This window comes from Sebastes fasciatus, chromosome 13 (assembly GCF_043250625.1).
Source record: "Sebastes fasciatus isolate fSebFas1 chromosome 13, fSebFas1.pri, whole genome shotgun sequence".
Classification (NCBI taxonomy): domain Eukaryota; kingdom Metazoa; phylum Chordata; class Actinopteri; order Perciformes; family Sebastidae; genus Sebastes; species Sebastes fasciatus.
This window is the reverse complement of record NC_133807.1, coordinates 11752557-11765966: the sequence shown is the minus strand read 5'-3', so window position 1 is coordinate 11765966 and position 13410 is coordinate 11752557. Positions and strand designations below refer to the sequence as shown.

The 13410-nt window shown below is 41.2% G+C and overlaps 1 protein-coding gene across 2 annotated transcripts; it reads left to right on the top strand.

Annotated features, from left to right (window-relative positions):
• The first annotated feature begins 958 nt into the window (after positions 1–958).
• On the top strand, positions 959–11817 carry sox10 (SRY-box transcription factor 10). 2 transcript variants are annotated; one of them, XM_074655480.1, is made up of 4 exons: positions 959–1096; positions 6311–7229; positions 9075–9337; positions 9486–11817. In XM_074655480.1, exons 2-4 carry the CDS (start codon positions 6784–6786, stop codon positions 10271–10273), a joined length of 1497 nt encoding a protein of 498 aa, XP_074511581.1. In that variant the 5' UTR covers positions 959–1096; positions 6311–6783; the 3' UTR covers positions 10274–11817. The 2 variants fall into 2 exon arrangements, with proteins under 2 accessions (XP_074511581.1, XP_074511580.1); XM_074655479.1 differs by having other exon boundaries at positions 963–1096; positions 6336–7229.
• The last annotated feature ends 1593 nt before the right edge of the window (positions 11818–13410 follow it).

Below are 13410 nucleotides of genomic sequence, written 5' to 3'. Positions count from 1 at the left end.
TTTGTCTCAGCTGATGAATCCACGAATCAACTACTGCTGCTGCAGCATTCTTGATTTAGATTTGTGCACAGATTTTAATAAGCCTGTCTCTCATTTAGATGCTGGAGGGAAAATTAAATAAAATGGCCATTTTGGTTTCTGAAAAATCGCAGATGTCTTTAGAACTGGACTTCCTCAGAAGTTAACACCAAAAAAACAAGGCCTGTATCATTTGCCAGGTGTGGAATTAAAATAATACAACTCTTCAATCGATAATATGGCTGATTGATAGACATCTCCTCACGTAAAACCTTTAGCACATTGGTTTATTACTGTTTTCAATCTCAACTCATAGAAACAACATTTTTAGTTTTTTATTATGAGATAGATGGAGAGAGAGAGAGAGGGAGAGAGAGAGACAGAGAGAGAGTGCATGTCACAGCCTAAGAGACAACCACAACAACACATAATAAATGTACCTCACACTCTGCCTTTTATTTACTCCTCTACTTCATGGGTTCTTTTTTTTTCTTTTTTTTACATTTATCCAGTGATATTGCAATATATTGTTATTAATTGTTTTTTATTTGTTTGTTTTATTGACACAACAAACATTAATTACTTCTTTATTGTTTTCTTTCATTTGTTTTTATTTTGTTCTTTTTATTTGTATTTATTATTGAATTGACGCTTGGCAATATTGTTCACCTGACAGTCATGCCAATAAAGCAAATTGAATTGAATTGAATTGAATTGAATTGAGAGAGAGAGAGAGAGAGAGAGAGAGGGGGGGGGGGGGAAGGGGGGGGGGAGAGGGGGAGAGAGAGAGAGGGGGAGAAAGAAAGAGAGAGAGAGAAAGAGAGAGAATTTCTTCAGCCAATCAGAGGTCTCCTAGCCTTCATCCGTACTGCTCCTTTAAGAGCAGTATCTTTTTCTTTTTTTTCTCTCTCAGCTTCATACAAGGAGCTCTTTAAGTCCCGGTACCGACACACAGAGCACGCATTCATACCAGGGCAGCGCGAGCGAGGGGGCTCGGGAGCGAGCGTCACTTTGGAACACTCGGGAACTCTCAGGATTCTCGTTCTAGAACCGACGACCTCCTTTTCTCATTACTGAAGTAAGAAGCTCAGCATTTACATCTCTTTCCTCTCTTCTGCTGCTGCTGGATGCTCTCACTACTCTCTCTCTCTCTGCGATTTCACTGTTTCTTCTAGTATGGATTGTATAGAAGAAGAAACCCGACTCAGAATTAGAGATTTAATTTTATGATCAAATAACTTTGCCATGATAATCTATAACAACTCTAGAACTTTGGTTTTTAGACTGTTCCAAACTGACTGGTTCGTTCTTTAATGTTAATCTTCAACCATTCAGGTCTAGAATAGAATAGAAAAGAATAGACTAGAATAGAATAGAATAGAATAGAAAAGAATAGACTAGAATAGAATAGAATAGAAAGCTTTATTGTCATTGTATTAAATACAACGAGATTCACAGTTGCCACTTCTTCTGGTCAGTGCTTTAAAACAAATACTTGACAAGACTAAACGAGGCAGATAAAACATATGATCACATATATATATATATATATATATAGTTAATCATCATTTGTTTGGACAGTCTTTCTTGACACAATTTTAAAATTCAAGCTTTTTCTGTTCTACTAAGTGGAAATAGAATTGCTCAAATAGTTTACTAAAGAAGGGAGACGTTTTTTTAGAAGTTGTTAGAAACTATGAAACATCTATAAAAGGACATTATTGACAAAGTATCCTCGACTTTTGTGCAGATGGAGAAAAAAAAAAGCCTGAATAATTTCCTTGATTTAATTGCATCTTGTGCTGTTTTTTTCTATATTTACTTTTGTTTTGGAGCTGTGTGGACTAGATGCCAGTTGAAAGATGAGCTATTGTAAAACTAATTGAAAAAAAAAAAAAGTTTCCAAACAAGCAAATTAAGGCCAACTCACTGGCAAGTCGAGCGTCGATAATGAGTTCACATAGCCGGAATTCATTACTCACAGTAAATGCGATCAGTGATGATAATTAATAACAAGCATGATGTGTTTGAAGGGTGTGTCGAAAAAACAATTTAAATATTACATACGATCAGATAATAAATCAAATGGTACAATGATGGGCAGCGGATAGACGACTCTCTGTTGAGCTCATTATTCGCTTGTTTGCTCCTAATTTGAGGCGCTATCCGCTAAAAAAACAACGCTTTAAAATCAATTATAACTCGGTCAAGTGATAAGAAGATTGCTCTTTTCCTTTCTGTCATAAGAGTGACATTATAAGCAAACGGCGCGTGGTGAAAACACGTGCGCAACGAGGCGTTTGGTGCCTTTTACGCACGACGTTTACGCATCGTTTCTCTCCTGATGAGAGTCTGTGAAGTGGCCTTGCAGACCAGGTGGCAGGCGAATATCATTACCAATGCATTATCACCGGACTGACAGATGGTGAAGCTTTACATGCTGGACATGGATACGATCCACTCTGATGTTAATTAAAAGCTAGTTTTTGGAACACGTCAGAAACGTTTATTAAGATCCACACGACACACAGTCTGTAATTGAACTCGGCCAATATATTATCAGAAAGGCATATGAGTGATTCTATAATTAGGGGTACATCTCATGTCCATGGGCTGAGCTGGACTGGGGCAAAAAATCAGCCCTGGCATTTTGGCCCACACCGGCCCTACCACAGGTGATTTGTGCTGTGTGTACCACGTTTTGTTGAAGGCTCTGTTCGAGGAAATCCCTTCAAATGTGGTTGTTTTGCATACTTGCCAACCTTGAGACCTCAAAAATAGGGAGGATTTCAAAACCAAAGGTCTGTGGGTCCTCCCCCAGAAAAAATTGAGTTTCAGAGACTTTGTTTCCTGAATTCTGGTGACTTTAAAACAATGAAAATAACAAAATAATAAGTACACTGCAACAGCATTTTTATGTTAAACTTCTAATTTTACCTTTAAATCTCAGGAAAGAAAAATGAATAATTCGCCCCTCTGTCATAAACTAATGTCCATCAGTTATAATTCATTTGTTGCCGGTGCTGTCCCTTTTTTTGGATTATACATGCTATACAGTGCCAGAAACAGATTAAAAAAAAGTAAATTTGATATAAATTGGGAGAAATACAAATTGTGACCCAGAGAGTCTCCTGGCACAGAGCGATTGGGCCAGCCCAGTGTCAATTAAGAAAAAGAAATGGGCCGATTTACATGTTTTATGGGCCCAAAAAAAAAAAAGTCATACGTCTGCCCACCGGGAAAACGCCCGGTATGCAAAGATGGCCAGTCCAGCCGTGGACTTAAAAGCTATAGTTTTCGGAACACGTCAAACTTTAATTAAGATCCACAAGACACACAATCAATAATGAAACTCGGCCTATATATTATCAGAAAGGCATATATTAATACACTTATACTTAGTGTGTTAGGATAAATGGGTCCTGATCCTCAGAAATATAAACTAGGAATACATAATATTCAACAGGACTGTAAAAAGTCAGGTTATAGAGAGGGGTGATTGTGTGTGTTTGTGTGTGTGTGTGTGTGTGTGTGTGTGTGTGTGTATGTGTGTGTGTGTGTGTATGTGTGTGTGTTCACAAAAAACTACATCATCTCTGTCACATGACAAGTTTGTAACATTTTGACTGCCCGTCTGTGTGGGTTTCTTCTTTGGGGTCTTTGTTTAAGTTGTAGCAAATTAGTTCCAGAAAGGCATATATTAATTCACTTATACTTAGTGTCAAACTTTTATTAAGATCCACACGACACACAATCAATAATTGAACTCGGCCTATATATGATCAGAAAGGCATATGAGTGATTCTATATTTAGGGGTACATGTCATGTCCATGGGCTGTATTGATCAATTTTACTAAATATTCACTTCAAGCAATGGTCAATTTTATATCAGGGCACATTTCTCTTTCATTTAATACAAAAAAAGTCAACATTTATTTATTTTGCAAAAAAATGCATATTCTATACTGTTAATTTTTCTGTTTTTGTGCTGTCCGATTTGCTAAATGTTAGGTTTTGCTCTTCAGATTAACATTAAAATACATGTTTTTGTTATTTAAAATAACTGGGCAATTATTTGTTCAAAATAATCACTATAATATGAGAAAGGTGTTTTAAAAGCTATTTGGCTCACTAGTATAAGTGAATTAATATATATATTAATTCACTTATACTAGTGTCTTAGGATGAACTTTAAAAAGTGGTGAAACTTTTTCTCAAACATAAAGAGGAGGTAACCTGAGTGTTAAACGTGTATATATCCCCCCTCTACTTAACCCACACATGAACACACAGACTGTTAAATTGACAAGCTATTTCATAATGTCACTGGACGTGAGCGAGCTGGCTAATTTTCCTGCAACATGACACCTGGGTATAGAAAACAAACCAGCTGGCTGTGTCAGTGTGTTGCTGCTGTTTCACAGGAAGTTCACTGATTTAGGACGTTCAATTTCGTGGCATGGGTGTTGATTTAATGCACAAAACAAGGACACATTTTGCTCCAGTCCGCAGATAGACCTGCCCCTGTTTAACAAACACACTGTGTCTAATTCACACACGCACACTGGGTTTATGTTTCCAGCGCCATGCAGGCCATGTTTATCCAAGAAGTGCAGGAGTATAAATCCGAGGTCTGTGCTGCTGAAGGCCTCGTATCATTCCAACACTTTCTCTCCAGGGAGCTTGGAATAACTGCTAAACCTTAAACAGTGAGGTGTGTTTGGGGCTATACAGGAGCTGGACTAAATAAGCCTACATCCTTATTTTATGACTGAACTTTACGCAGATACAATTTAAGGATAGAAAAAACTCAATGAAGATTCTGTCCCATTCTGGCCAATCTTAACCTTTTTGATAAAAGCGCTTATTAAAGGTCCCATATTGTAAAAAGTGAGATTTTCATGTATTGCATATTATAAAGCAGGTTTAAGTGCTATATAAGTACTATGAAAGTATCAAAACACTCAATCCATGGGGAAATACACACAGCCTGTTATCAGGAACTGTGCGTTTGAAACCAGCCGTAAGGATTTCTGACCATTTGTGATGTCACAAATCTACAATATTCAGACCATTTCACAGCTTTTAACGTAAACATACTAAATGTGTCCCAGTTTATTTCCTGTTGCAGTGTATCTAAATAACATCAGCTGACAGGAAGTACACATGGACCCAAACTGTTGCCGAGCAACGCAATTTCGTTGCCATTCCGTTGAAATGCACTAAAACGGAGCGTTTCAGACAGAGCATGAATACAGGTATATTCAGTCAGACAGTATGAGAAAAATAATGTGTTTTTTGAACATTACAGCATGTAAACATGTTCTAGTAGAAACCCAAAATACAGAAATGAACCTGAAAATGAGCATGATATGGGACCTTTAAGTTCCATAATGAGGTCTCTGTAAATAACACAAGGGACACCAGTGAGACTTCGGCTCGCTTTTGTTTCTCACATTTGAACAGAGTCATTTTAGTCTTGCCGTCCATGAAAATGTCTCCAATCCTCGTGACGTTTAAAAGAAATCCCTTGAGGCTCTTCTCAAATCTGTATTGAGTGTTGCTTGATAAGAGTGAAAGGTGGAGGCAATGGGGACACAGCCCACAAAGGGACTATTGAGAAAGAATTGGGGTGGGGCTATATGCTTTCAGGGCCAGTCTTTTAAGGTTTTATTACTGTGATGGAAGAAGACATTTTGCAGAAATCAAGCGTGAGGTTCTTGACTTGGCCTTCATGTACTAAAACACTATAACAGCACCTCCACCCTAAAAGTGACCCTGAAGTTCTTTCTTTTTTTTAAACTTGGGTTGAACATCATGAGCATCCATACAGAATTCAACAAACAATACAACACTTAACAAATTCAGCGAACAGTACAACATTTAACAAAAACAGTTGTCAGGGGCAGTCAAACATGTATATATATTCTCCAACAACACATGTCTCATGTTACATGTAAATGATCATTTTTTCCCAGTTCTTGTCAAAGATATTGCTTTTTAATTTTTAGTTAGTACGTCAGTTTTTCCATTGAAAAAAATATCATGGACAATCACAAACCAGTGATCTTTCCCTGGAGGTTCTGCTTTACACCAGTTTCTTGTTATAGCTTTTTTTGCTGTCTATAAGCAGAATTTTTGCCAAATATCTATCTGCTCTATGCACAACCTCTTCAATATCCCTATAGGTACATTACAGCACAATTGTTTGGAATAGCATATCCCATAATGTCATTGAAGTTCTTTCTTATTGTTTTCTCATCTATACCTCTGGCTTGTTGTTGAACTGAGGTTCCTCATCATTCTGCTATTTCAGGTCCTATCTGTTGGATTTCCACCGCGGGGTCAAACGGAGGAGAGAGTGAAGGAAGGTGGGAAGTCAGGAGGGAAGTCAGTGAGAGCGTGGTGAGTTTGGCGCAGACAGCTGTGCGTTAGCAGGTAAACTGGGGTCCAAGGTGCGCACTGAGCCGCCTATGATACCAACAACACGGATGGAAAGAACTTTAATGTGGAACCCTCACAGAGTTTTGCAACGGAGGCTGAGAGTAGAGACAGACTGGCAGTTCATATTATAAACTTGAAGGAGGCCAGCAGGACAGATCAGACATATCAGCAGTCAGCCGACACTCCGTGCATCACTCACCTGTAGGGAGAAACAGCAACAAGGACCCGGGCAGGTAGAGCTGAGCATTTAGGAACACACCTTACGCATCCTCTGCTGCACCTGGAGGCTCGTGTGTGTGTGTGTGTGTGGGGGGAGGAAGATGTCCAGAGAGGAGCAGCAGAGCTTCTCGGAGGTTGAGCTCAGTCCCGGGATGTCGGACGACAGTCGCTCCCTGTCACCGGGGCATTCTTCCGGTGCCACCGGCGGGGGGGACTCGCCTCTCAGCGGGCAGCAGCAGCAGCAGCCGCCGCAGCTGGCGGGTCTGGACGACTCGACGGCGGGCGGCTCGTCCATCAAATCCGAAGACGAGGACGACCGTTTCCCCGCAGGGATCCGGGACGCGGTGAGCCAGGTGCTCAACTGCTACGACTGGACCCTCGTGCCCATGCCCGTGCGCGTCAACTCGGGAAGCAAGAACAAGCCGCACGTGAAGAGGCCCATGAACGCCTTCATGGTGTGGGCGCAGGCGGCGCGGAGGAAACTGGCCGACCAACACCCCCACCTGCACAACGCGGAGCTCAGCAAGACCCTGGGGAAGCTCTGGAGGTGAGGATGCTTCACTTCATGTGGATAGTTGAGAAGCTAATAGTAAAATTACTGAGATGTTCAGATGATGCTCACACAGAAATGTGCAGACAGCAGGGGTGTACAGCCCAATTAGGACTGGGTCTGAAGAGGGTTTCAGCAAAAAGAAGTAACAGCCTACAGCACTAAAGCAGCAGACAACATGTGGAGAATACATCTATAGATAAGGGCCAGGGTTTATTTCTAGGGTGGGGGGTTAGGGGATTAGGATAGGACAAAGGTCAGTGTCAAGGTCAAGCCTGAGAGTTTCAAGAATAAATGCAAGTGGGAAAAGCAGTCTTGTTGTTCTGGGTATTTCCAGAACAACTTTCAAAAGAAGTATCACCTCAATCAGCTGATCTCTTGCACCAATTCCCCACAATATGTTGATATTAAGAAACAAGAGTGGCGAAGGATGCTGTGACTTTTACTGACTGTTAAAGCACACTGTAGGTTATTGTGCACATGCAGACACATCTTCTTTATTATGTTAGGATCATTTTACTTTTGCCTGAAATTATGATACTCATGCAACAAGCTTCTTCCTTTTCCCCCAGATCATTCGGTTCAAGTCAAGTTATTATTTTCTTATGAACAAAGACATAATTGAGACATGAGAAAATGTAGCAAGACAACAGTCCCTCATATGAGCTAATCTTTATATTTCCAGCTAAATGTATTTGCTGTATTTGAGTTGTACTGAATATGAACGTGATTTTTAAGAAATTGACCTTAAAATGCTGCCACACTCTCTCACTACACACTTTTAGACGTGTTGAGAAGTATCTGATGTGTTTACTGCGAGTGTACCGCAGTCACATGTTCCTGAATCCAGGCTAATTTCATACACTGGTCTACTGGCCATGTAGCTGGAGTAAATGGCTCCTGAGGGAATCAGCGAGTGCTTTCACAACCTTTTAGCTCATATTTAAAGTACAGGTTTTCAACCCTCAAATTTAAAAGGTATTGCAAGACTTTCCATGTCGTTTAAATTTCAAAATTTTAATCTTTTACTGTGTGTGATTACATGCTTGAGCGTTGAGCTGGTTGTCAACACCGCTGCCTCTTGATCACAGAAACCCCTGAAGTTCTTTAAGTTTAAAGTTCTGTCAGACCATCCGTCTATTTTTCTCACAAAGAACGTTCGCTATATGCTGACAAGAAGGTCAGAAAGGTTAATTCCAATAACCTTGTGAGGACCGAACATTAATTCGATGAAGACTTGACCTTGGGCTCAGGCATGATTGGTTAATTGGCCCAGAAATACGATGAGTAGGGAGGCTGAGGAAGGTCAGGAGTTTCTCATGCCATTCCTGCCAGTAGCAGTTTCATGTTTGCAGACAGGATGCATCTGCATTATGCCATTACTGTCCAGCAGTCAAAGACCCCTGGCAGGCGTGACATTAGACGCAGCTGGGCAGACGTAGAGAATGAAGCATGACGTATTAATATGCATTGGAAATTGTTCAAACTTATTACTGAAAAGTATGTTGCTGAGCATATCGCTGTTATCTGTGAAAGATCATTTTGACCAATATACTGTGTTGATATTCTTTTACATCCATTAATCCAGATCCTTGGCTTCCTCCAGAGTATGAAGCCACAAAGAATTCATCCTAATGTGTATTTTTTTTAGTATTCATGTTACCACATTCTCAGATGACTTCCATTTCCCTAAAAGAAAAATTACCAAAATTTCAACACACTTTTTACATTATCTTGTAGAAAATAAGCAAAACAGTGTGGCTTACTTGTTATTGAGTGCTGAGGCTTTTCATCATACCTTAAACAAAGCTATCTACCAACATCTTTTTTTTTTTATCCAAGGCTTCTCAATGAGAGCGACAAGCGACCCTTCATCGAGGAGGCAGAGAGGCTGCGGAAGCAGCACAAGAAGGACTATCCTGACTACAAATACCAGCCACGACGCCGCAAAAGTGGAAAGCCTGGTTCTGGGTCAGGAAGTGAGGCCGATGGCCATTCGGAGGGTGAGGTCGGCCAACCCCTCTACAAGGGCCTCCAACTGGATGTGGCTCTCAGTAGGGGAGCTGGGTCCCCTCTGGCAGATGGGCACCACCCTCATGCTGCAGGTGGGCTTTCAGGCTCCCAGCCACTCCCTCACTGACACCATCACACTGTTAGATTAGTCTGGATACAACTGTGTGGCACACAGATACATAATTGGTTGAGCCGGCAAAGAAAACTACTGTAACTACATGTTTTCTTGTGTCTCTACAGGTCACAGTCCTCCCACACCTCCCACCACTCCCAAGACGGAGCCTCAGTCTGGGAAGGTGGGGGATGGAAAGCGGGAGGGTGCTGGGAATGGGGGCTCACGTGGTGCAATGGGTGCAGAGGGAAGCTCAGGTGCTCCGGGATCTGGTAAACCTCACATCGACTTTGGTAATGTGGACATTGGTGAGATGAGCCACGAGGTGATGGCTAACATGGAGCCTTTTGATGTCAACGAGTTTGACCAGTACCTTCCCCCCAATGGACACCCGGGGGTTGGGCAGAGTGCTGGGGGAGCCGCTGCAACAGCTTCTCCGGCCTCTCCGTACACCTACGGGATCTCCTCAGCTCTGGCAGCGGCCAGTGGACACTCAGCAGCCTGGCTCTCCAAGCAGCAGCAGCAACCGCCGCTGCAACATCACGGCCCCCCTCTGGGCTCAGATCCCTCCAAGGCCCAGATCAAGAGCGAGGTCGGGGGTACTGGGGGTCACTTTGCAGAGGCAGTCTCAGTAGGTTCCCATGTCACCTACACCCCCCTCAGCCTTCCTCACTACAGTTCTGCCTTCCCCTCACTGGCCTCCAGGGCTCAGTTTGCTGAATATGCTGACCACCAGGCCTCAGGGTCCTATTACGCTCACTCCGGCCAGGCCTCGGGGTTATACTCTGCCTTCTCTTACATGGGGCCCTCCCAGAGGCCCCTGTACACTGCCATCTCTGACCCAGCCAACGTGCCGCAGTCACACAGCCCCACCCACTGGGAACAGCCCATCTACACAACTCTGTCGCGGCCATGACAGACAACGAGACCAGAGGGCACTGGTGCAGGTTCAGCCCCCATGTCAGACCCAAGGAGCAGCAGCAGCAACAACAGTGTTGGTGGTGAAAGTGGTCTGGGCTGGGGGGAGTGGGCAGGCACTGGGGGAGTCGGCAGGGGAGGCAGGAGGGGTGAAACCCCGTTCTGCCCCTGCCCCGATGCAGGAATGCCGCCACAGCCCAAGGATGAGCTTGGAGCGTGGTGCTTTTGAAGCGTGGTTGATTATTTGGGGCTCTCGGTGTAGTAGTCAGAGAATGTATTACTTTACACCCATCGCAGAGTTCCAGGTTAGACTCACAGCAGCCAAGCCTCTGGCGCTCCAAACAACACAATTGGCAATGTTCATAGGTGGTAAAGGATCATGTCAGTTTTGTGCATCAGAGGAGGCACCTTGTAGTCTACACCCCTCTCCCACAAGCCAAAAAGGGGTCAGAAGCAACAGAGACCATGGTACACATTGAGAATTGGCAAGACTTCGATCTGTAGTTTTTTTTTGTACCAGAAGAACGAGTGTGAAACTATTTGGCTGTGGCCCATTCACTTCTCAGGCAAGATTGACCTTTTATCAAAGAGATGTTAGTTTCGTATTGCTTGTGGAAATCAATACAACAATTACTGATATCATTCTGAGGCACATTTTTCCCTATGTTAAATAGGGACAAATTATGATGCTGTGTTCACTTAAAATGCCATTTGTACACACAATGGACGTGCATGGAAGTAAAATGCCATAAAACTATGTTGAGGTTTTGTTAAGTGAAATGTATATTTAGTCAAAAAACTATTTCTACGATGACTATTATCAGGATAGTTTGTACAATGTACTTGAAATTAAAAATGTATGTTTATTGATGCATACAGATTTGAGATATTTGTTAAACGACCAAAGTTTTGAGACCAAAACTTAAGAGAAAAGAAACTGATTTTACAGACGTTTCTCCCAACGTGACACTCAAAACTACCTTACATTTTGTAGCTAATTAGTTTCCTCTTAGCTGTCAACATGTTTCCAATGTGACTTATTGTAAAAGCCTTAAAAACATCTTGGTGTCAAAAGCTACTTTTGCCTTTTTTCACAATGGCACTGATGAGTGTGATGATTTTTCGTTCGAGTATTTGACGCAATCATGAAGAATATTCATGAAAAAAGACAATTCTATTTATACTTGCATAATCCATTTCTGTTGACCATGGTCGCAATTAGGGATGCATGATATATATCGGGCCAATAATGGGAAATTTATATTATGTATTATTCCGATAACTAAATTATAGCCAATAAATAAAGCTGATAATACGAAGCCAAATAGCTTTCATTAACTTAACAAGTGCAGCATCTACACACTCCGATAGAGTAGGGCAGTATGCACCTTCAAAGTTGGTTTGCGATCCGCCAATAAACACAGAAGAAGAAGAAGAACAAACAGCATGCTGACTAGAGAGGCAAACATGTCGTTACCGTTGTGGACGTTTTTCCACAGTTTCAGAAGAAGACCACACAATTGCAATTTGCAATACAAGTTTTTCGATGTACTTTATTAGAAAAAAATAAATGAACAACACGGTCATCGGTATCGGCCATGAGAAGCAGGTAATTATCGTATCGGTCATGTTAAGCAGGTAATTATTGGTATCTTATGAGAAGCAGGTAATTATCGGTTATCGCTATCGGCTTGAGAAGCAGGTAATTATTGCTTATGTTATCTGTATCGGCCATTAGAAGCAGGTAATTATCGGTCATCGGTATTGACCATGAGATGCAGGTACTTATCGGCATCAGCCACGAGAAACAGGTGATTACCGGTTATCTATCAGTATCGGCCATGAGAAACAGGTAATTATCATATCGGTCATGTGAGGCAGGTAATTATTGATTTTGTTATCGGTATCGGCCATGAGAAGCAGGTAATTATCGGTAGACTTATCGGTATCGGCCATGAGAAGCAGGTAATTATCGGTTATTTTATCGGTATCGGCCATGTGAAGCATGTAATTATCGGTAATCTTATCGGTATCGGCCATGAGAAGCAGGTAATTATCGGTAATCTTATCGGTATCGGCCATTTGAAGCGGGTATTGTTGGTAATCTTATCGGTATTGGCCATGTGAAGCAGGTAATTATCGGTAATCTTATCGGTATTGGCCATGTGAAGCATGTAATTATCGGTAATCCTATCGGTATCGGCCATGAGAAGCTGGTAATTATCGATTATCAGTATCCTTATCGTGCATCCCTAGTCGCAGTGTGTCATAAAATGCATGATAGAAGCTTTTTCATTGTTTTAACAATTGACTGTATTAATATTGTTAAATGCTTTTTGCCATTATTATTTTCACTGAAAATCTGCACCACTGTCTTTTCTTTACCTTTGTGTGTCTTTCAAAATATGTATTGAATATTCAATGTGAAATGTCAGATCTTGCGATTGTAGTTGTGTACAGTAAATGTTTTTTAAAAACAACATTGTTTCAATGTGGGAGATGCCAATACTGAGAAACAGTTGCCAGAGATTGTGCGAGTAAAGCTTCCAGGAGATGATACGTTTTAACGCAGCCTAATATTAAATATAAAATGTGCCTGATCCTTAATAATACCTGCAACTCACATGAAACAGAGAAGTATTTTATCTTAAATGATGTTTGTTTCTTTCCCAATTTTTGGACTATTAGTTAATCAGATTTTTCATGTTGTGTCTTTTTCCTCATCTTGATAGTTTACTGTTTCTCCACATGTAATTTCTATCCCTCATCTCCTAAACACAACTGTATTTTAAGTATCTTATTCTTCATTTTGGAAAGTGAAAAAAAAAATCAAAAACAAATGAATTTACTATGCTTTGTTTTTATGTATATCACTCAAATATTCTTTATCACTATGGATACGGATCCGAACCATATGCATGCAAGCACTGCTTGTTAAAGCCCATTTCTATTTAACCATTTACCTCCAGCACAAGAGGCAAAGCTCATTTTACATCCTTGTTGTGTGAAAATATGCGTTATGTTGCTATGAATTTAACATTTCTTATTTATATTTGTTTTTATGTTTGTGTGCGCTGTTAGTTGTTTCTCTCCATTATGAGGACAACCTTTGACTGTTACTGCCATTTTAGTATT